Here is a 24,859-nt window from a genome sequence, read left to right on the forward strand (position 1 = left end):
TTCCTAGAAATCCTTTTTTCTCTCTGTGCCTCAGATTTTTTGTATTCCTGTTCTCTAATTTGTTTCACTTACCATTTCCTCTACCTCATCGAATCTTCTTTTAAATCCCTACATTGTATGCTTCCTTTCAGATACTGTATTTTTCAAAATTTCTGTTTCTTTCTTGAAGTCCTCACTGTGGTCTTGAATTTTTTTTATGTAGCTCTGTGAACATGTTTATGATATCTGTTTTGAAATCTTTATCAGGAAGATTAGATTGGTAATTTCCATTACACTTAGCCCTCTTATGTTTGTGAGATTTTGGTTTTTACCAGGTTCTTTTGTGTTCCATGTTTATAATGATTCCTATGAAAATATAAGTTTGTGTAGGCAGCACTCTGTAGTGCCCAGAAGCTCTACTCTCTGGAGATGCCCAGCACCTGGAGCAAAGGCAGGGGTCACAAACGTGTGGCGCCCATGCCTGCCTACAGGAAAGAGCTCTTTCCTGCTTCATGGATGCATTGCATACCTCCGCTGCCAGGGCCAGTGGACCCAGCACACAGGGAGGAGCCTGTAGCTGCCGAAGGTGGGGCCACCCTCTGGCTGGCCTGGCGCAATGGCAGGGGCAGCAGGTTTGTGAACCAATGCTGGCCAGGTGGAAGGAGTGGTAGTCTGCATATTGCAGTGGTCCCTCTCTGTGCGCTTCTCCTGACAGGGATGGAGCACCTGAATCTCCTGAAAGTTCTGTGTGCCGGGATGATTTAGTCCATCTTTCCTTTCTCCTGAGCAACTAGCTCTGTTTCATTCTTGCCCCTTTTGCAGCCTTCTCACTGTTGGGAAGTCTTTAAAAGTGCCTGCCTTTATTTTGTCCCAAAGGGCTGTTTGTGGGTACCTAATCTCCAGAAGTGGCTGGAATCTCAGTCTCTCTGAGTATTCCACCCGTCTTTGCTTTCTAACCCCACCAGTCTCCAAAGCACCATGTAATGTAGCTTCATGCTCCCAGAGCACATCTCCAGGGCTGGGTTTTCAGCAGTCCTAGGCTTCTACCCCATCCCTGCTGTATTTCTCTTCCTCCTACCAGTGAGCTGGGTGGGGGATGCTCTTGGGTCTCACTAGATTGTGGCTTTGCTACTTTACCTTTTCTGTGCGGTCTTCTCTATTCCCCAGATGTAGGCAGTCTGTCGCAGTCTTCTTTCTGATTGCTGTTTCAGGATTATTTGTATTTGCTGTATCTTTGTATCGTATGTGGTTTTGGCAGGAGGTTTCTGTTTTACTTCTAATGCCACCATCTTTAAGCCTCTCCTGACTTGATTTTAGTGAAGTTTCCATTTATTAATTTCAGAATCATTTTTAAATAAATTTGGAGATATTTTCTAAGGCAAATAGAATATCATTTTTTGACCTAAAGCCATCTAAGTTCTTTTTTTTTTTTTAGGATTATCTTTATTTATTTATTTTATTAAGGTATTATTGATATACACTCTTATGAAGGTTTCACATGAAAAAAAACAATGTAGTCACTACATTCACCTATATTATTGTGTCCCCCCATAGCAAATGTTTGAAATAAAAATACTCCATTGCAGTCACTGCCCATCAGAACAGTAAGATGCCAGAGAATCACTATTTGCCTTCTCTGTGCTATACTGTCTTCTCCATGATCCCCCACACCATGTGTGCTCATCATAAGGCCATGTAAGTTCTTAATTAAAAAAAGGACATGTTAGAGTGTTAATTTTTCTTTGTTTAAATATTAGCCATCATTGTCCTTAGTGCACTATTTCTTACTGTATTTTTGTTAAACCTGAGTTTGCTTAGAAATTGCTGCTATTTGTATTGAAAATTTGACATCTTCCTTCTCTACAGATGTGCTGGTAATTGGGCAGAACATTTCACTAAGTTTTGCTGACCCAGATAACATTTCTAAATACATTCTCCAGTATTTTCCTCTACACATTCATGTACATATTCATACATGTTTAAAGTTAAAGTTACTGTTCTAATACCAGTTCATAGTTGATTAATACAGTTATTGTAATTGATTTGGCAAATCGAAGACAGAGTCAGTAGCTGGAAATTCTGGGGTGAATTCCAGGATGGAGAGAACCAGAGAATAGAAACCCCAAATTCTGCATGCTATGTATTTAGGTCATATTGTTTTATTTCCCCATTTGTGTATAGAACTACACCATAATTTTTTGCGTGAAATAGACTCTTGCCCTTCTACATTCTCTGCCTGGTAAGAACTTCAAGGCCCAGCTCAAAAATTATTTTTTTTAAGCAGCTATATTGTAGTTAATTTACATACAATAAAATGCACCCATATTAAATGTACAGTTTGTAATTAAATGTATAGTTTGAATTTTAGCAAATGTATGGTAAACTGTTGGTGGGAACACAAATGATATACCTTTTTGGAAAATAGTTTTGTGGTGTCAAGTAAACATCTAAAATATAATATTGTTTTTGACCCAATAACCTACTTTTAGGAATATATTATCTAAAAGTAACATTGTGGATATCTAGTATACTTAGAAGAGTATTTCATTGCAGCAGTATTTATAGTAGCCAATGTTTGTAAATCATGTATTAGCCAATGTTTGAAAAGACCTGAATATTCATTTAGAGTGAAATTGTTGAATAAATTAATCTATCTCTTATTGTAGAACAGAAGTTTGATATATTTTAACTGGGAAAAATATGCTTGATATATTCAGTAGTATAAGCAAATTATAGACCAATATGTAAGGTTGTGTATGTTTCCTTCATTGAGTCAGTCAGTCAAATCATTGAAGTATTTTTGGCAATAAATAATGGCAGCTTGGACTAAGATGGGTTGTGGAGATGGGAGATACAAATAATTTAAAGTATTTGGGAGGTAAAGTCAAAAGAATTGGATGATATTTTGGAGGGGAAAATGAGGCAGAAGGATGAGAGATCCTGTCTCCAGGTTTCTGGGTTTTGGTACGAGACTAGTGACAGTTACTAGATATTGAACACTTTCAGAATACTGCAAAGATCATCAGTTCATTTTAAGTTGAGTTTGAGGGAATTTTGCTGTATTTAAGTGGAAATAGGTAGTAGACAGATGCAATGGATCTGATATTTACTGGAAAAGTCTTGACTCCAGATACAGATTTCAGAGTTGGTTGTTGTATAGCTGATGATTGAAAACAAGCACATGTGAAATTGCTTAGGGAGACAATTTAAGATATGAGAAGGGGACCTAGAATCAAGCCTTGAGAAACAACAGTAACGGTCAGATCTGAGGAGGATGAGTCAGTGAAGGAGAGAGTGAGATTGTCAGAGTATTTATAGTAGCCAAACAAAAGGGAGGAAGTATTTAAAGGAGGGAACTGGTCATTAATGACTGAAAATGCTTGTTGCTCAAATGTGTGGCTAATTCGTAGCAAGATCCATTTCAGTGAAATGGTGGGGGTAGAAGCCATGTTGGAATATGTTGAGGAGTGAGTAGGAAGAGGGGAAATGGATACAGCAAATTAGACAATTTTGTTAAAATTGGAAATGTACTTGTGTTATTATGTTAGTATGAAGAAAAGACAATAAAAACACAACTACTTAAAAATCTTACATATGTTCAGAAAGAAAGGATGGAAATATATTAAAATATTAATAGTATTTGGATTAGAATACAAGACCTGTGTACTATTTTTAAATATCTCCCTTTTTTCATTTTCCTGGTTTTTAAGATAAGCAAAAATTTAATAGATAACAACAAAATATGGATTATTTTATCAGTCAGCTTCCAGTCAAGAGACAAAAACCATGCCAATTGTTTGAACAGTGTATTTAATACGAAGAATTATTAACTAGACATAGAGTTAACTGGGTAAGTGCTAGATTAAAAAGAATAAGGTGTCTTGCAGGTGGCTCTTTCAGGAAGCACCCAGGGCTGAAAGAATAAATCTTAGAAACTTTAAGAGGAAGGGCAATGCAGAACTCATACCTCTGATGAAAGTGTGCTGGCAAGCTGGTGCTCCCCTCTTTGGAGGTGTGAGGGGTGAGATTGATAAAACTGGTTCTGTATGTGTTGGGAAAATTGTTAAGTGGATTTAGTTGCTGCTACAGGAAGGCACTGCTATTGCTGCCGATGTAAAGGGTTAAGAAAGCAACTCACCATAACGCCTGAGTGTCCTTGCATCCCTTTGTTGAGGATACCAAGAATACAAGGCCCTGACTGCTCTTTACCCAGGTCATCAGGGTTATACTTCCAGGGATGAATTGATGTTATCTAATTGGCTTGTTTTCACTTACTGTAAAAGAGCTTCTTCAAGCTCAGAGTTCTTCTACTATAACACAATCTCCTGTGCGTGCAGGAATCCATAGTGGACTCTTTGGATCATCCCTGTGGGATTTAGGTAGATGGGAGGGTGGGGCATGTACAACTAATGTAAGTGAACTTGAAGCTCTGGCTGCTACTTTGTCATAAATGATACAGTCCTTTTTCTCTGACCTAGTATTTTGTCTTATTGTGTCTTCTGCCAATATTCATGAAATTATGGCAGGCTAACTTGTTAGCTTGCAAAGGGAATAAAATCTTAGACTCCATTATGAGTTTTTAAGTAGTGTTTGTAGGCTCCTTTTGATTGGGAGGTGTATATGAATATGCTTCTATGTCTGTGTTAATCTGTAGATCTTTAGTAACCTCCACTTGGTCCAAAGTTCCTGTCTAGCCTTTAAGGATGTTCCTGTTCATGGTGATGATATTTATCCAGTATGCAGTATAGAGAGTCAAAGAGAGAAATTAAGAAAAAAAAGTTGAGAGATATAAAATTGACTGAGAGGTTTCAAAGGATGTTTAGTAGGAGTTGTAGATGAGTTTAATATAATAAATGATAGAGTTAATATTTGAAAAAATATCAAGAATATTAAGAAAATATTAAAAGCTACCAAAGAGAAAGGGCTGATTACTTAACTAAAGAGTGACAGCTGACAACAGAGTTCTCAGCAGCATTAGGTGCCAGAAGTAATGTTTGCTTTACTTCTGTTTACAGAACACTGGAGTAATGTCTTTAAACTGCTGACTTAAAGTAACTGCCAACCCAGAATTTTATATTAACCAAACTATCATTGAAGAGGGAGGATGTAAGATACAGGATAAAGAGATATTCAATAAATTAGTAAAACATTTTGAGGAATTTAATTATTGACTGTAACAATTAAGATGAAATAATGCAAAGTATAGGAATATGTAAGTATCTATGTCTATACCTAGATATTGGTATATCTGCATTTAATATAGTAAAATAATCAAGGAAGAACATGGACTCTAAAGATGGGTAGTCCTGGGTTTAAATTCAGGCTTATCACTTACTTGCTGTATGACCATGGGCAAGTTAACTGTTTTATACCTCAGTTTCTACTCTGTATAATGGGAGTAACAGTAATACATATCTCACTGGGTTACTGTGAGGATTACTTGGGTTCATGTCTGTGTTTGTCATTTTATCATTTTCATCATCCCAATATTTTTGTAGAATATTTTAAAAAGTCCTTAAACCCTTGTGTGTTAACATCAGATATCTCAGGGAGATGGGGTTGGTATGGAAGAGAAAGAAGATAATTTACTTCTTATAAATCTCTCTATCCTTTGGCTTCTTAAATTCATTCAACACTTGCTGATACCCATTATATGCTAGGCACTCTTTTTTAAGTGCTGAGAGTGTACAACAGTGAATAAAACAAAATTCTGCCCATCTGTGGCTTATATTCTTCTGTGGAGATAATAGGCAATAAACAAGGTAGATATGTGAGAAAAATGTGTGTATCTACCCAAATATACATAGACTGTTACTGATAGCACTAAGGAGAAAAATGAAGCATGGAAGGGGATAACGATTTTTAAATTTCAAATAGAATGGTCAGGGACTATGAGCAGAGATAGCATTGGTGTAAAGACCTGAAGAAGATAAGATGTAGCCATGAGGATATCTTTTTATAAAAGCATTTAGGTGAAAGGAAGAGCAAATGCAAAAGACAGTGAAGCACAAGCCTAACTAGCATTCTCAGAGAACAACCAAATAGGCTAGTGGGGCTGACGTAGTTTGCTAGAGGAGGGAAGAAAAGGAGTGAGGCCATAGAAGTAATAGAGATCCAGTGCTTATAAGATTTATAACTTTTTAAAGGACCATGGCTTTTACTGTGAATGAGGCAGAGTCATTTGATTGTTCTGAATTCTTGACTTTCTATTTAACATTCTTAATCTGACTCTTAGGTGGAAAACAGGCTGCAGAAATTTTACCTTGGTTATTTAAATAGTCTAGTAAAATAAGCAAAAACACACAATGGATTCTAGTATCACGTCCCTCCTCAGGAACCTACAGTGGTTCCATGCTATCTATTCTGTCACTCTGAGTTTCATTGCTTATGTTTTAAAAGCTTTTTGTAATCTTGTCACAGTGTATCTGTTTAATTCTGTTTGTTTCAGTTCTTCCAGGCCTGCAAATAAATTTTTCAATCCTAATTCCACTAAACCTAGGACCAGTTTTAGCATCATTCCATTACCTATAATTTAGTCTCTTAAAATTAACTGGGAGATTTTACATAATAGGTATTGAATACATAGTGTTTTCTCTGTAAATAAATGATATGTTTTAGAAGTCTTCATTTAAATATTCTTGGACCTCTGTTAAACATGTGAATAATTGATTTACTTTCATCATCTTATCAGTCAACAGTCCTAGTTGCAGAAAACAGAATCTGTTTTTACCTAGTGATTCGTTAGAGGGTACTGACTAGCTAAGAGTCTTTGGGAGGGGCATGAAATCAGATATTTTTGTTATACAGCTTGGAACTAAAAGAAGTGCCCAAGTGTGCCATGTAGGTGATTAAGCATGAACTCCATTACCTTTATTGCCCACATAGTATCTATGAAGATAAGGACCAATCACTAAAATTTTTATTCAAGCTACCACAGAAGAATCAGACACCTTTACCACTGTGCTTGCAAGTACACTGCCTCAGATTATTTACTTCTTCCTTCCAAATATTGCATATTTATGGATACTTGTCAATTCCTAGGCTGTACCACTTTGGGTAGCATTTCTCAGTATCTAGTTTACAAACATTTTCTCTGATTGATATATGCTCACTCCATGGTACTGAAGAGACACCATTTCTGCACCCCTTCCCCACCTTGTTGTTCTTCCATATATCCAATATATTGTGGTATGCGTCCTATGAAAGAAGAGCAAATTCTAAGTTCTGATGGCTAGGACTTATGAATATTTACGTTTTTATCTCAGATATTCAAGATTAAAGCAGTCCAACTGGCTGAGAAACTCCTTCCTGCCTTTAACACACCTACTGGAATTCCCTGGGCAATGGTGAATCTGAAAAGGTAAAATCTGTTTTTGTGTGGTTGTTCCTGTTTAGAAAGAATTAGATTAACTGATTTTTTGACCTTTTTAGTCTTAAAAATTTCTAACATTGTCTCCACCATACTTTTTAAGACTTAAATTGTTTTTCTGTGCATATATGCAGAAACATCACTTCCTTAAAACATTCTCTGACTTTTAAAAAATATGTTTACTTTGAAACCATTTACCTGCCTGAAGTGCATTTCAGTTTCTACTGCTTGTTTCTCTAAGTCTGGATCTCTTTTCCTCACCTGTATAGTAATAAATTATTTGTTTCTTCTGTTTGCTTATTCATTTCTACTTAGTGCTGTAATAGATTCATAGTGCTTTCCCTCTCTTGTTTTTTGTACACCACCCGTTGATCTTCTAAGTCAACATAGTTATAAAATCAGTGCTTCCTAATTTCTGAAGGTCTTACAATTAGGGAAGGCATAATTCATGATACTGACTATAGGGTCCATATTATTTATGCTATTGAAGTTCAAAGTGAATTCTTAAAACATTCTTTTCAATATGTTTCATTATAATAGAAAACACTGTGGTTTCCCTGAGAAAAGGATGAAATGTTTCTGGGGATAAGTATAAATCATGCAAATATACACAATTAAAATTTAAATAATGTCAACACATTTTAACTTGCATTTAAGTAGGTTATGCTGACTGAAAGTTTTGCTGCTCATTTTCTCTCCAAATGAAGCCTATTATTCATCTTAATGTTGTTGTTTAGAAATTATGTGAAAATTTTACTCCTTTCCCCTAGGCTCTTTAGAATAAAAGTTAGCATTTATTTTTCTGGAGCCATGATTCTGTGACAACTTTCTTTGAAAAAAACTAACCTATTTTAGTCATTTCTAATAGAGAATTTTATAGTTTATATTTACATTGAGAAATCAGCATTTAATACTGAGTAGTAAGTCTACCTTACTCTTCTCTGATTTCATGCACATGTGTGATGCAGATCACTTCCTTGTGAGGAAAAAGCTGGCTGGAGTTCCAAAGCAACCTCTGCAAAAGGATGTGACAGAATAATGTTGTGTGCATACCTGTTTCTCTTCCCTTCGTTTCATGACAGCTTTTCTGATCTTCCCTTTAGTACCATTGTCAGAGACATAAAACTTTCTTGGGTTATAAGAAATTAAGTTTAATTAATTTAACATTTAATTCTGAAAGGAAGAAAGACTGCTGGGTTGTTTTTTTTTTTATTTAAACTATTTAATAAAGATTTTTTTTTTTAAAAAAGAAAGTCTCTGAAGACACTTCTAAAACTCAAAGCTTTAAAATTGTTGATTGTTTCCTACTTTAAACACAAGCCAGCATTTCTCTGCACTAGGGAAGCTCTCCGAGTGAGCTCCATACCACTGTGAGTTTAGTGCCGTGTGCGAGTACGGATGGCGTGCTTGTGTGAATATGCAGAGTGATGTGTGCGTGTGTGGTGGTGAGTACGCAGGGGGTGTGGGTGCAGTGCCCGTGCAGATTTGCTGTGTGGCCGTGCGTGCATGCGCAGTGTGTGGAGTGAGCGCTGGGTGTGTGTTAAGTGCCGCATGTGTCGTCTCTGTGCGCAGTGTGAAGTATGCGTGCGTGTGGGTACAGTGTGTCTGCTGGGTATATTTTTTTCTGTATAGAATAAGAAAACTAAAGTCAGCTTAAATTCCAAAATTTCAAACAGGTTGAGATAAAAGAAAAGTTTTCAAGGATCATGTCTTGAACGTAAGTTTAGTTTTCATTTAGTTTTTTTCTGTATATTCATACAAATACATATTTTACTTGAGTTTATATATCATAAATATAATTATACCTATTTTTTAAAGGCTATCCGTTATTTTTGGGGGGGGGAGGGGCTGTCCTACATGTGTCTCACACATACGTCTCCTTCCATTCTTGCTGCTGAAATCTACCCCGTGTTAAAAATCTAGCATATTTATCTTCTATGGTATCTAGCGTATTTATCTTTTATGATGCAGCAAGCAGAAAAACAAACATATATACCAGTGAAACTTTTATAATTGTTTGGGTTTATTTTTGCTTGCTTTTGTTCTATTTTCTCCCTTTACAGTATTTGATGGAAATACTCCTTCAGGTCATCCAGTAAAGCCCTAAGTCAGTCTTTGTGATGACTACATAGTAGAACATAGGATATACTATATTATATAGGTTTGGAAACATATACAAAGGTTATGCCCTTATTTATTCAATCATTTCCATATCATTGGTATTTGTTTCTATTGTTTTCCTATCATAAACGTTGTTACAGTACTATTTTGTTACGGATGTCCCTGTTTAGTGGAAATGATTCTCAAGAATACCATTGCTGGATCAGAGGGCATATGTCTTATTTTTGTGGGACAGATCTCAAATGTGGGATTGCTGAATCAAAGTGTGTATGTATTTTTACATTTAATAGTTACTCCCAAAATGGTTTCTAAAAAGACTCTACTCTCCACCTACAATGTATGAGATTACCAAAATGTTTGCAGGTATAAGTTCTGTTGAATTTTTGACTGACTATTGGCTCTAAAGTGTTTTTCATTGTTATTTTCATTTGTATTTTCTGACTAGTGAATTAGAGCATCCTTTCATAAATTTATTGAAATTTAGATTTACTTTCTTGTGAATCATCAATACCTATGTGGTGTTTATCTTTTTTCTTGTTTGTTTGTAAAAGCACTTTGTAGATTATAGAATCAGTATTTCCCTGTTCTAATACTTGTCGGTTGTCTTTATAATAATTTTCCATTCATATTTGTAAGTTTTTATATATTGAAATATGTCTTTTATTACTTTTGGGTTTACAATTTTGGTTAAAGTTTTTCCATCTATATTTTATAGTCCTCTAGACTTCGCCAAATGTTTTCATGAAATGACTTTTTAAAAAAGTTTTATCAAGTATAATATTAGCTGTAGATTTTTCATCAATTGCCTTATCAGATTGAGGAAGTTCCCTTCTATTTCATTGTGAGTTGTTATCATGAATTGGTGTTGAATATTGCCAGATACTCTTGTTCTTCATCTGTGGAGATGATCATAAGATTTTTCCACCTTTATACTGTTAATATGGTAAATTACTTGTTAGATTTACAAATGTTAAATGCACTTTGAATTCCTGAGATATTCCTGGCTATAATGTATTATCCTCTTTATATTTAGCTGTATTTGGTATTAGAGTTATTTGGATTCATAAAAATAGAATGAGAAATAGTCTCTCTTCCTCTATTTTTTCTCAAAGAATTTTTATAATGTTAGTATTACTTTCTCAAATGTTTTGTAAATCCATCTATGCAACTATCTACACTGAAAATTTTCTTTGTGGGAAGTTTTTTTTTTTTTTTTGAGAGGGCATCTCTCATATTTATTGATCAAATGATCAAATGGTTGTTAACAACAATAAAATTCTGTATAGGGGACTCAATACACAATCATTAATCCACCCCAAGCCTAATTCTCATCAGTCTCCGATGTTCTGAAGCATAACCAACAAGTTCTTACATGGTGAACAAATTCTTACATAGTGAACAAGTTCTTACATGGTGAAAAGTACAAGGGCAGTCATCACAGAAACTTTCGGTTTTGATCACGTATTATGAACTATAAACAATCAGGTCAAATGTGAATATTCGTTTGATTTTTATACTTGATTTATATGTGAATCCCACATTTCTCCCTTATTATTATTATTATTATTATTATTTTTAATAAAATGCTGAAGTGGTAGGTAGATTCAAGATAAAGGTAGAAAACATAGTTCAGTGCTGTAAGAGGGGAAATGTAGATGATCAGGTGTGTGCCTCTAGACTAAGTATTAACCCAAGCTAGACAAGGGCAACAAAACATCCACAGATGCAGAAGATTTCTCTCAAAACAGAGGGGGTGAGGTTCTAAGCCTCACCTCTGTTGATCCCCAGTTTCTCACCTGATGGCCCCCCTGCAACTGTGCCTGTGTTAGGTTGTTCCTCCCTTGAGGAATCTTACCCGTCTCTGGCAAACCAGTCATCTTCCAGGGCCATACAGGGAAATGTAAAGTTGGTAAGTGAGAGAGAAGCAATATTGTTTGAAAAGGTTAGCTTTTTACTTCTTTGCAGATTTATACCCTGTGGCTTCTATGCGTGCATGTGTCTTGAGGTATCTTTACCACTTGGAAGAATTATGATACTCGGTAAATTCGATCTGAGGCACGAATTCTATTTAAGGGTTGTAATTAGGAAGGAAGAAGAAAAGCTATAGAAGTAGCAGATGGAAGAAAACATGGGAAGATTGATTATTTCTTTGACATATCTTCTTGTAGTGTAACATAAGCATGTATAGGTTTTAAACTACTAATTAAATTGTGTGCACACATTAACATAATAGGAATACAGCAACATAACCAAAGCAGACCTACGATTACCAGCCATCTCCAGTGAAACCAAGAAAATCAGTTAGGCACCCTAAGCATTTGTGAAAACTTATCTATGATATGATGGATATTGTCTAACTGAATTTGAATAGTTTGAGAAAAATCAGACAAATTAAAACAACACATTCCTGGGAACTGTTCACATCCCATATATTCTTTTAACAGTAGATAGTCTGTAGTCTCAAGATTTTGGAGAGCTGGAACCTGCACTTCTCCTAATTCTTGGTTGAGTTCCAACAGTATAGATCCAGTCAAATTTGTTGTTTTACTGTATGCACAGGCCAGCTTAGATATCTCCTTCTTCATTCCAATGGCAATTCCAGGAACCAGTGGGATGAATGCAGCTGCAACTGCAACAGTGCCAGGATCTTTGTTGAAGTTTTTTGATGATTATCTTCTGGAATGACTCTTTCAGAGAATGTTGATGTTGGAACTTCTTCTTCATATTGTATCTTAGTTCGTTTTCTGGGTAGCCAAATTAGGCTTTGATCCTCTGTATAAACACAAACAGACCCTTTGCCCACACTTTGATATGCCCTTTATACCATTGTGAAGAACTTATTGGAGGTCACCACACAGGAACTGCTTTTTTTTTTTTTTAAAGAGAAAGGAATATTATCAGAAAAATGTACTTCCATACCTGATCATCTGACACCCTTTAAATGATCAAAATTAAGGATATTTAAAAGCATGCATTAATCATTGATTTACAGTTAGTTTTACCCTATCAGGGAGTAATCCCCCTTTCCTTCTTTTTTTTTTGTTATCATTAATCTACAATTACATGAAGAATATTATGTTTACTAGGCTCTCCCCTATACCAGGTCCCCCCTATAAACCCCTTTACAGTCACTGTCCATCAGCATAGCAAAATGCTGTAGAATCACTAGTTGTCCTCTCTGAGTTGTACAGCTCTCCCCTTCCCCCCCCATTATGCATGCTAATCTTAATACCCCCTTCGTCTTCCACCCCCCTTATCCCTCCTACCAACCCATCCTCACCAGTCCCTTTCCCTTTGGTACCTGTTAGTACATTCTTGGGTTCTGTGATTCTGCTGCTGTTTTGTTCCTTCAGTTTTTCCTTTGTCCTTATACTCCACAGATGAGTGAAATCATTTGGTACTTATCTTTCTCTGCCTGGCTTATTTCACTGAGCATAATACCCTCTAGCTCCATCTATGTTGTTGCAAATGTTAGGATTTGTTTTCATCTTATGGCTGAATAATATTCCATTGTGTACCACATCTTCTTTATCCAGTCATCTACTGATGGACACTTAGTTTGCTTCCAATTCTTGGCTATTGTGAATAGTGCTGCGATAAACATAGGGGTGCATCTGTCTTTTTCAAACTTGAGTGCTGCGTTCTTAGGGTAAATTCCTAGAAGTGGAATTCCTGGGTCAAATGGTAAGTTTATTTTGAGCATTTTGAGGAACCTCCATACTGCTTTCCACAATGGTTGAACTAATTTACATTCCCACCAGCAGTGTAGGAGAGTTCCCCTTTCTCCACAGCCTTGCCAACATTTGTTGTTGTTTGTCTTTTGGATGGTAGCCATCCTTACTGGTGTGAGGTGATACCTCATTGTAGTTTTAATTTGCATTTCTCTGATCATTAGCAATGTGGAGCATCTTTTCATCTGTATTTCTTTTTTGGAGAACTGTCTGTTCAGTTCCTCTGCCCATTTTTTAATTGGATTGTTTGTTTTTTGTTTGTTGAGGTGGGTGAGCTCTTTATATATTTTGGACATTAAGCCTTTATCAGATCTGTCATTTTCAAATATATTCTTCCATACTGTAGGGTTCCTTTTTGTTCTATTGATCGTGTCTTTCACTGTACAGAAGCTTTTCAGCTTAATATAGTCCCACTTGTTCATTTTTGCTGTTGTTTTCTATGCCTAGGGAGATATGTTCAAGAAGAGGGTCACTCATGTTTATGTCTAAAAGATTTTTGCCTATGTTTTTTTCTAAGAGTTTTATGGTTGCATGACTTACATTCAGGTCTCTGATCATTTTGAATTTACTTTTGTGTATGGGGTTAGACAATGGTCCAGTTTCATTCTCCTACATGTAGCTGTCCAGTTTTGCCAGCACCATCTGTTGAAGAGACTGTCATCTCACTATTGTATGTCCATGGCTCCTTTATCAAATATTAATTGACCATATATGTTTGGGTTAATGTCTGGAGTCTCTAATCTGTTCCACTGGTCTGTGGCTCTGTTCTTGTGCCAGTATCAAATTGTCTTGATTACTATGGCTTTGTAGTAGAGATTGAAGTTGGGAGTGAGATCCCCCCTACTTTATTCTTCTTTCTCAGGATTGTTTTGGCTATTCGGGGTCTTTGGTGTTTCCATATGAATTTTTTGAATTATTTGTTCCAGTTCATTGAAGAATGTTAATGGTAATTTGATAGGGATTGCATCAAATCTGTATATTGCTTTGGGCAGGATGGCCATTTTGATGATATTAATTCTTCCTAGCCACGAGCATGGGATGAGTGTCCATTTGTTAGTGTCCCCTTTAATTTCTCTTAAGAGTGACTTGTAGTTTTCAGGATATAGGTCTTTCACTTCTTAGGTTAGGTTTATTCCTAGGTATTTTATTCTTTTTGATGCAATTGTGAATGGAATTGTTTTCCTGATTTCTCTTTCTATTGGTTCATTGTTACAATATAGTAAAGCCACAGATTTATTTGTGTTAATTTTGTATCCTGCAACTTTGCTGTATTCCGATATCAGTTCTAGTAGTTTTGGAGTGGAGTCTTTAGGGTTTTTTAAGTACAATATCATGTCATCTGCAAATAGTGACAGTTTAACTTCTTCTTTACCAATCTGGATTCCTTGTATTTCTTTATTTTGTCTGATTGCCGTGGCTAGGACCTCCAGTACTATGTTAAATAATAGTGGGGAGAGTGGGCATCCCTGTCGTGTTCCCGATCTCAGAGGAAAAGCTTTCAGCTTCTCGCTGTTCAGTATAATGTTGGCTGTGGGTTTATCATATATGGCCTTTATTATGTTGATTTACTTGCCCTTTATACCCATTTTGCTGAGAGTTTTAATCATGAATGGATGCTGAATTTTGTCAAATGCTTTTTCAGCATCTATGGAGATGATCATGTGGTTTTTGTCTTTCTTTTTGTTGATGTGGTGGATGATGTTGATGGATTTTTGAATGTTGTACCATCCTTGCATCCCTGGGATGAATCCCACTTGTTCATGGTGTATTATCCTTTTGATATACTTTTGAATTTGGTTTGCTAATATTTTATTGAGTATTTTTGCATCTACACTCATCAGGGATATTGGTCTGTAATTTTCTTTTTTGGTGGGGTCTTTGCCTGGTTTTGATATTAGGGTGATTTTGGCTTCATAGAATGAGTTTGGGAGTATTCCCTCCTCTTCTATTTTTTGGAACACTTTGAGGAGAATGGGTATTATGTCTTCTCTGTGTGTCTGATAAAATTCCGAGGTAAATCCGTCCGGCCCCGGGGTTTTATTCTTGGGTAGTTTTTTGATTACGGTTTCAATTTCTTTGCTCGTAATTGGTTTGTTTAACTTTTGTGTTTCTTCCTTGGTCAGTCTTGGGAGGTTGTATTTTTCTAGGAAGTTGTCCATTTCTTCCAGGTTTTCCAGCCTGTTAGCATATAGGTTTTCATAGTAGTCTTTAATAATTCTTTGTATTTCTGTTGAGTCTGTCATGATTTTTCTGTTCTCATTTCTGATTCTGTTGATTTGTGTTGATTCTCTTTTTCACTTAATAGGTTTCACTAGAGGCTTATCTATTTTGTTTATTTTCTCAAAGAACCAGCTCTTGATTTAATTGGTTTTTGCTATTGTTTTATTCTTCTCAATTTTGTTTATTTCTTCTCTGATCTTTATTATGTCCCTCCTTCTGCTGACTTTAGGCCTCATTTGTTCTTCTTTTTCCAGTTTCGATAATTGTGATGTTAGACTATTCATTTGTGATTGTTCTTCCTTCTTTAAGTGTGCCTGGATCGCTATATACTTTCCTCTTAAGACTGCATTTGCTGCATCTCACAAAAGTTGGGGCTTTGTGTTGTTGTTGTCACTTGTTTCCATATATTGCTTGATCTCTATTTTAATTTCTTCGTTGATCCATTGATTATTTAGGAGCATTTTGTTAAGCCTTCATGTGTTTGTGAGCCTTTTTGTTTTCTTTGTAGAATTTATTTCTAGTTTTATACCTTTGTGGTCTGAAAAATTGGTTGGTAGAATTTCAATATTTTGGAATTTACTGAGGCTCTTTTTCTGGGCTAGTATGTGGTCTATTCTGGAGAATGTTCCATGTGCACTTGAGAAGAATGTATATCCTGTTGCTTTTGGATGTAGTGTTCTATAGATGTCTACTGTTTTGTTCAGTGCCTGTGTGTCCTTACTTATTTTCTGCCTGGTGGATCTATCCTTTGGGGTGAGTGGCATGTTGTAGTCTCCTAAAATGAATGCATTGCAGTCTATTTCCCCCTTTAGTTCTGTTAGTATTTGTTTCACATATGCTGGTGCTCCTGTGTTGGGTGCATACATATTTAGAATGGTTATATCCTCTTGTTGGACTGAGCCCTTATCATTATGTAGTGTCCTTCTTTATCTCTTGTTACTTTCTTTGTTTTGAAGTCTATTTTGTCTGATATTAGTACTGCAACCCCTGCTTTCTTCTCACTGTTGTTTGCCTGAAATATGTTTTTCCATCCCTTGACTTTTAGTCTGTGCATGTCTTTGGGTTTGAGGTGAGTTTCTTGTAAGCAGCATATAGATAGGTCTTGCTTTTTTATCCATTCTGTTACTCTGTGTGTTTTGATTGTTGCATTAAGTTCATTTACATTTAGGGTGACTATTGAGAGATATGTACTTTTTGCCATTACAGGCTTTAAATTCATGGTTACCAAAGGTTCAAAGTTAGCCTCTTTAGTATCCTACTGCCTAACTTAGCTCGCTTATTGAGCTGTTATATGCACTGTCTGGAGATTGTTTTCTTCTCTCCCTTCTTATTCCTCGTCCTCCATTCTTCATATGTTGGAGTGTGTTTTGTTCTGTGCTCTTTTTAGGAGTGCTCCCATCTAGAGCAGTCCCTGTAAGATGCCCTGTAGAGGTGGTTTGTGGGAGGCAAATTCCATCAGCTTTTGCTGTCTGGGAATGTTTAATCCTGCCATCATATTTAAATGATAGTCGTGCTGGATACAGTATCCTTGGTTCAAGGCCCTTCTGTTTCATTGCATTAAATATATCATGCCATTCTCTTCTGGCCTGTAAGGTTTCTGTCGAGAAGTCTGATGATAGCCTGCTGGATTTTCCTTTATAGGTGACCTTTTTCTCTCTAGCTGCCTTTAAAACTCTTTCCTTGTCCTTGATCCTTGCCATTTTAATTATTATGTGTCTTGGTGTTGTCCTCCTTGGGTCCTTTCTGTTGGGAGTTCTGTGCATTTCCGTGATCTGTTCGATTATTTCCTCCCCCATTTTGGGGAAGTGTTCAGCAATTATTTCTTCAAAGACACTTTCTATTCTTTTTTCTCTCTCTGCTTCTGGTACCCCTATAATATGGATATTGTTCCTTTTGGATTGGTTACACAGTTCTCTTAATATTGTTTCATTCCTGAAGATCCTTTTGTCTCTCTGTATGTCAGCTTCTATGTGTTCCTGTTCTCTGGTTTCTATTCTGTCAGTGGCCTCTTGCATCTCATCCATTCTGCTTATGAATCCTTCCAGAGTTTGTTTAACTTCTGTCATCTCCTTCCTAGCATCTGTGATCTCCCTCTGGACTTCATCCCTTAGCTCTTGCATATTTCTCTGCATCTCCGTCAGCATGTTTATGATTTTTATTTTGAATTCTTTTTCAGGAAGACTGGTTGGGTCTCCCTCCTCTGGTGTTGTCTCTGTGATCTTGGTTTGCCTGTAATTTTGTCTTTTCATGGTGATAGAAATAGTTTGCAGAGCTGGGACGAGTGACGGCTGGAAGATCTTCCCTTCTTGTTGGTTTGTGGCCTTCCTCTCCTGGGAGAACAGCGACCTCTAGTGGCTTGTGCTGGGTAGCTGTGCACAGACAGTGCTTCTGATTCCTGCCCGGCTGCCATGGAGTTTATCCCCGCTGTTGCTGTGGGCTTGACGTGCCTCGGGCTGCTGCTCTAAAATGGTGGAGCCGCATTGGAGGATTAGCGCTGGGGACTATATATCTCCATGAGGGGCCTCAGTGTTCCCTGCTGCCCAGGGGGTTAGAGTGCCCAGAGATCCCCAGTTTCCCTGCCTCTTGACTAAGTGTCCCGGGGCGCTGCCATCCGGTTTAGGGGTCCCTGTCCCTTTAAGACTTCCATTAAGCACTCGCCAAGGAAAAACAAGGAAAAAAAAGCCACCCGCTTTTCTTTGTTCTATGTCCCCGGCCTCAGGGCCCACTCAGCGGTCTTGCTGCCCTGTTTCCCTAGTATCCAGGACCCCACGCATGCACTGTGTCTGCGCTCTGGTGTGGATGGGTGGGGCTGGGTGTTCAGCAGTCCCGGGCTCCCTCTCCCTCCCTGCTGACTCCACTCCTCCCGCCGGGGGCTGCAGGGAGGGACGCTTGGGTCCTGCTGGGCCGGGGCTTGTATCTTACCCCCTTCACGAGGCACTGGGTCCTCGCAGGTGTGGATGTGGTCTGGATGTTGTCCTGTGTCCTCTGGTCTCTATTCTAGGAAGAGTTGTCTTTGTTATATTTCCGTAAAAAGATGTGGTTTTGGGAGGAGATTTCCCCTGCTCTACTCATGCCACCATCTTTGCTCTACATCCTGGAAATGATTTTTGATTGAAGATAATACTTGTGATACATTAAGTGAAAAAGCATCATGTACAAAAATAAGACCATATTTTTTAAATAAACATACTCTATTATGCTAGCTATGCACTTCTCTAAGAAGGAATTAATTCAGTTTCTCACTGTCTTCCCTTTCTTTTTCTTAGATGGCATAAGCAACAGTAAGAGATTCCTTCCCCCTTTACCTTTGTCCCTCCTCCTTCCCTCCCCTTCCTACTCTTTCTCTTTCTCTCCTTTCTTCCCACTCACTTTCTTTTCTCTTTTTAATTAGTTAGATGTTTAGCACAGAGAAGTGTATCTGTCAAGTGAATGTATATGTATCAAAATAGCATATACTCACTATAAAGTATGCCTTTGTTGCTAAAACTCTAGTCTTTCAGGGAAACCGCTTTAAAAATTTCTTATTCTTTAAGACACGTAATAAACGTAAGCATGCATACATGGTCTTGTATATATGTATTATTTACTTGCCATTTTCATTTAATAATAGGACTTAAAAATTATTCCATATTAACTATCTCTATATATTTACCTCATTTTTTAAGAACTTCATAATATTATAATTATGAAAATACTCTGATTTAAAATGAACCTCCTATTAATCAACTATTAGATTATTTTCATAGTTTTGCATTAAAAATGCTAGAGAAAATATTCTGCATTATGTTCAGAATCATGTTTTTGTATGCACATGTACATATGTTGGTATGTCTTTGATAGAAATGCTGGACCAAGGAATTATGTGCAATTTTTGGTTTTGATTGACTTAGTGGATACCACTTTACATTCCCACCATAAGTATATAAGAATGTCCCCTATCAAACATTTTATAAATTCTGTTTATCAGAAAGATAAGAAATGAAATAGTATTTTAATTTTCTTCTCAATACTTTTTTTTAATTTTGGTATTATTAATGTACAATTACATGAGCAACATTATGTTTACTAGACTATTATTAAGTCCCCACCACATACCCCATTACAGTGACTGTCCATCAGTGTAGTAAGATGCTATAGAATCACTACTTGTCTTCTCTGTGTTATACTGCCTTCCCTGTATCACTCCCCGCCCCCACTACATTATGTGTGCTAATCATAATACCCCTTTTTCCCCCTTATCCCTCCCTTCCCACCCATCCTCCCCAGTCCCTTTCCCTTTGGTAACTGTTAGTCCACTCTTGGGTTCTTTGAGTCTGCTGCTGTTTTGTTCCTTCAGTTTTTTCTTTGTTCTTATACTCCACAGATGATTCAAATCATTTGATACTTGACTTTCTCTGCCTGGCTTATTTAAATGAGCATAATACCCTCTAGCCCCATTCTAGCTCTGTCCATGTTGTTGCAAATGGTAGGATTTGTTTTCTTCTTATGGCTGAATAATATTCCATTATGTATATGTACCATATCTTCTTTATCTGTTCATTTACTGATAGATACTTAGGTTGCTTCCATATCTTGGCTATTGTAAATAGTGCTGCAATAAACATAGGTGTACGTAAGTCTTTTTGAAACTGGGCTCCTGCATTCTTAGGGTAAATTCCTAGGAGTGGAATTCCTGGGTCAAATGGTATTTCCATTTTTAGTCATTTGAGGAACCTTCATACTGCTTTGCACAAAAGGTTGACCTAATTTACATTCCCTCCAGCAGTGTAGGAGGGTTCCCTTTTCTCCACATCCTCGCCAACATTTGTTGTTGTTCGTCTTTTGGAGGGTGGCCATCTTTACTGGTGTGAGGTGATATCTCATTGTGGTTTTAATTTGCATTTCTCTGGTGATTAGCAATGTGGAGAATCTTTCCATGTGCCTGTTGGCCATCTGAATTTCATCTTTAGAGAAGTGCCTGTTCAGATCCTCTTCCCATTTTTTAATTGGCTTATGTGCTTTTTGTTTGTTCAGGTATGTGAGCTCTTTATATAATTAGGATGTTAACCCCTTATCACATATGTCATTTAGGAATATATTCTCCCATACTGTAGGATGTCTTTTTGTTCTACTGATGGTGTCCTTTGCTGTACAGAAGCTTTTTCGTTTGACATAGTCCCACTTGTTCATTTTTATTTTGTTTCGCTTCCCCGAAGAGATATGTTCATGAAGAAGTTGCTCATGTTTATGTCCAAGAGATTTTTGCCTATGTTTTTTTCTAAGAGTTTTATGGTTTCATGACTTACATTCAGGTCTTTGATCCATATTGAGTTTACGTTTGTGTATGGGGTTAGACAATGATCCATTTTAATTCTCTTATATGTAGCTGTCCAGTTTTGCCAACACCAGCTGTTGAAGAGGCTGTCATTTCCCCACTCTATATCCATGGCTCCTTTATCATATATTAATTGACTATATATGCTTGGGTTTATATCTGGGCTCTCTAGTCTGTTCCATTGGTCTATGGTTCTGTTCTTGTGCCAGTGCCAAATTGTCTTGATTAGTGTAATTTTGGAGTAGAGCTTGAAGTCAGGGAGCATAATTCCCCCTGCTTTATTCTTCCTTCTCAGCATTTCTTTGGCTATTTGGGGTCTTTTGTGGTTCCATATGAAATTTAGAACTATTTGCTCTAGTTCATTGAAGAATGCTGTTGGTATTTTGATAGGGATTGCATTGAATATGTAGATTGCTTTAGGTAGGATGGCCATTTTGACAATATTAATTCTTCCTATCCATGAGCATGGGATGTGTTTCCATTTATTGGTATCTTCTTTAATTTCTCTCATGAGTGTCTTGTAGTTTTCAGAGTATAAGTCTTTTACTTCCTTGGTTAGGTTTATTCCTAGGTATTTTATTCTTTTTGATGCAGTTGTGAATGGAATTCTTTTCCTTATTTCTCTTTCTGCTAGTTCATTGTTAAGTGTATGGGAATGCAACAGATTTCTGTGTATTAATTTTGTGTCCTCCAACTTTACTGAATTCCAATATTAGTTCTAACAGTTTTGGAGTGGATTCTTTAGGGTCTTTTATGTACAATATCATGTCATCTGCAAACAGGGACAGTTTAACTTCTTTCTTACCAATCTGGATGCCTTTAATTTCTTTGTGTTGTTTGATTGCCATGCTTAGAACTTCCAGTACTATGTTGAATAGAAGTGGGAAGAGTGGGCATCCTTGTCTTGTTTCTGATCTTACTGGAAAAGTTTTCAGCTTCTCACTGTTAAGTATAGTGTCAGCTGTGGGTTTGTCATATATGGCCTTTATTATGTTGAGGTACTTGCCCTCAGTACCCATTTTGTTGAGAGTTTTTATTATGAATGGATGTTGAATTTTGTCAAATACTTTTTCAGCATCTAACAAGATGATCATTTGGTTTTTGTCCTTTTTGTTGATGTGGTGGATGATGATGATAGATTTTTCAATATTGTACCATGCTTGCATCCCTGGAATAAATCCTACTTTATCATGATAGATTATCTTTTTGATGTATTTTTGAATTCAGTTTGCTGATATTTTGTTGAGCATTTTTACATCTATGTTTATCAAGGATATTGCTCCATAATTTTCTTGTTTTGTGGTGTCTTTGCCTGGTTTTGTTCTTAGAGTGATGCTGGCCTCATAACATGAGTTTGGAAGTATTCCCTTCTCTTCTGCTTTTTGGAAAACTTTTAGGAGGATGGGTATTATGTCTTCACTAGATGATTGATAAAATTCAGCAGTGAAGCCGTCTGGTCCAGTAGTTTTGTTTGTAGGTAGTTTTTTGATTACCAATTCAATTTCATTGCTGGTAGTTAGTCTGTTCAGATTTTCTGTTTCTTCCTGGGTCAGCCTTGGAAGAATGTTTTTCTAGAAAGTTATCCATTTCTTCTAGCTTTTCCAGATTTTTAGCATATAATTTTTCATAGTATTCTCTAATAATTCTTTGTATTTCTGAGGTGTCTGTAGTGTGGTGTCTTTGTATTTCCTTTCTCATTTCTGATTCTGTTTATGTGTGTAGACTCTCTTTTTTCTCAATAAGTCTGGCTAGGGGTTTATCTGTTTTGTTTATTTTCTCAAAGAAGCATCTCCTGCTTTCATTGATTCTGTTGTTTTATTCTTCTCAATTTCATTTATTTCTGCTCTCATCTTTATTATGTCCCTCCTTCTGACTTTGAGCCTCATTTGTTCTTCTTTTTCTAGTTTGTTTGTGAGTTTAGATTGTTCATATGGGATTGTTCTTCTTGCCTGAGGTAGGTCTGTATTGCCATATACTTCCCTCTTAGCATGGCCTTTGCTGCGTCCCACAGATTTTGCAGTGTTGAATTATTGTTGTCATTTGTCTCCATATATTGCTTGATTTCTGTTTTTATTTGGTCCTTGATCCATTGAATATTTAGGAACATGTTGTTAAGCCTCCATGTGTTTGTCGGCTTTTTTATTTTCTTTGTGTATTTTATTTCTAGTTTCATACCTTTGTGGTCTGAGAAGCTGGTTGGTACAATTTCAATCTTTTTGAATTTACTGAGGCTCTTTTTGTGGCCTAGTATATAATCTATTCTTGAAAATGTTCCATGTGCACTTGAGAAGAATGTGTATTCTGCTGCCTTTGGCTGGAGAGTTCTGTAGATGTCTGTTAGGTCTATCTGTTCTAATGTGTTGTTCAGTGCCTCTGTGTCCTTACTTATTTTCTGTCTGGTTGATCTGTCCTTTGGAGTGAGTGGAGTGTTGAAGTCTACTAGAATGAATACATTACATTCTATTTCCCCTTTTAATTCTGTTAGTATTTTTTTCACATATGTAGGTGCTCCTGTGTTGGGTGCATAGATATTTATAATGGTTATATCTTCCTGTTGGACTGACCCATTTATCATTATGTAATGTCCTTCTTTGTCTCTTGTGATCTTTGTTTTAAAGTCTATTTTGTCTGACACAAGTACTGCCACACCTGCTTTTTTCTCCCTATTGCTTGCATATAATATCTTTTTCTATCCCTTCACTTGTAGTCTGTTTATGTCTGGGTTTGAAGTGAGTCTCTTGTAGGTAGCATACAGTTGGGTCTTTTTTTTTCATGCATTCAGTGACTCTATGTCTTTTGATTTGTGCATTGAGACCATTTACTTTTAGGGTAATTATCGATAGGTATGTACTTACTGCCATTGCAGGCTTTACATTCGTGGTTACCAAGATTCCAGGTTAACTTCCTTAACTATATAAGAGTCTAACTTTACTTACTTAGTATGCTATTACAAACACAATCTAAAGGTTCTTTTTTTTCCTCTCCTTTTCTTCCTCCCTCATTCTTTATATATTAAGTATTATATACTCTACTCTTTTTCTATCCCTTTTTATTACCTCTGGTGACAGCTGTTTAACCTTGGGAACACTGTCATCTATAGCAGTCACTCCAAAATAGACTGTAGAGATGGTTTGTGGGAGGTAAATCTCTCAGCTTTTGCTTATCTGGAAATTGCTTTATCCCTCCTTCAAATTTAAATGATAATCTTGCCGGATAGCGTATTCTTGGTTTGAGGCCCTTCTGCTTCATTGTAGTAAATATATCATGCCACTCCTTTCTGGCCTGTAAGGTTTCTCCTGAGAAGTCTGATGATAGCCTGATGGGTTTTCCTTTGTATGTGATCTTATTTCTCTCTGGCTGCTTTTAATATGCTGTCCTTATCTTTGATCTTTGCCATTTTAATCATTGTATGTCTTGGTGTTGTCCTCCTTGAGTCCCTTGTCTTGGGAGTTCTGTGCACCTCCATGGCCTGAGAAACTGTCTCATTCTCCAGATTGGGGAAGTTTTCAGCAATTACTTCCTCAAAGACACTTTCTGTCCCTTTTTTTCTCTCCTCTTCTTCTGATACCCTGGTAATACGAATATTGTTCCATTTGGACTGGTCACACATTTCTTTCAGTATTCTTTCATTCCTAGAGATCCTTTTTTCTCTTTGTACTTCAGCTTCTTTGTATTCCTCTTTTCTAATTTCTGTTTCATTTGTCATCTCCTCCACCATATCTAATCTGCTTTTAATACCTTCCATTGTGTTTGTCAGCGATTGGATTTCCATCCTAAATGCGTTCCTGAGTTCTTGAATATTTTTCTGTACCTCCAGGAGCATGTTTATGATTTTTAATTTGAAGTCTTTTTCTTTGATATTTATTATTTCAGTCTCACTCAACCCTTTTTTCTGGTGTTGAGATTTTGCTTTGTACCAGTTTCCTTTGACATTTCATAATTTGTCTGTGGTGCCCTCTAGTGCCTAGAAGCTCTACTGGGGCCGCTCAGCCCCTGGAGCAATGTCAGGGGTTGCATGGTAGTGGTGCTGGTGCCTGTGGGGGAGAAAGAGCTGTTTTTTGCTTCCCAGCTGCTATGCCTGTCTCCTCTGCCAGAACCAGTGGGCCAGACACCCAGGTGTAAGCC

The 24,859-nt window shown here is 36.8% G+C and overlaps 1 protein-coding gene across 7 annotated transcripts in view; it reads left to right on the plus strand.

Moving 5' to 3' along the window:
- The window catches only part of MAN1A2 (mannosidase alpha class 1A member 2), a 209,681-nt gene that overhangs the window by 94,289 nt on the left and 90,533 nt on the right, over positions 1–24,859 (plus strand). For all 7 annotated transcript variants that reach the window (XR_012130300.1, XR_012130301.1, XR_012130302.1 and 4 more), the window contains one exon: positions 7,245–7,339. Coding sequence is in view for 4 of the 7 variants with exons in the window: in XM_073234472.1 (XP_073090573.1) it covers positions 7,245–7,339 (95 nt within the window). In the remaining 3 variants the exon portion in view is untranslated. The remainder of the gene's footprint in view (positions 1–7,244; positions 7,340–24,859) is intronic.

Source organism: Manis javanica, chromosome 4, assembly GCF_040802235.1.
Source record: "Manis javanica isolate MJ-LG chromosome 4, MJ_LKY, whole genome shotgun sequence".
Classification (NCBI taxonomy): Eukaryota; Metazoa; Chordata; class Mammalia; order Pholidota; family Manidae; genus Manis; species Manis javanica.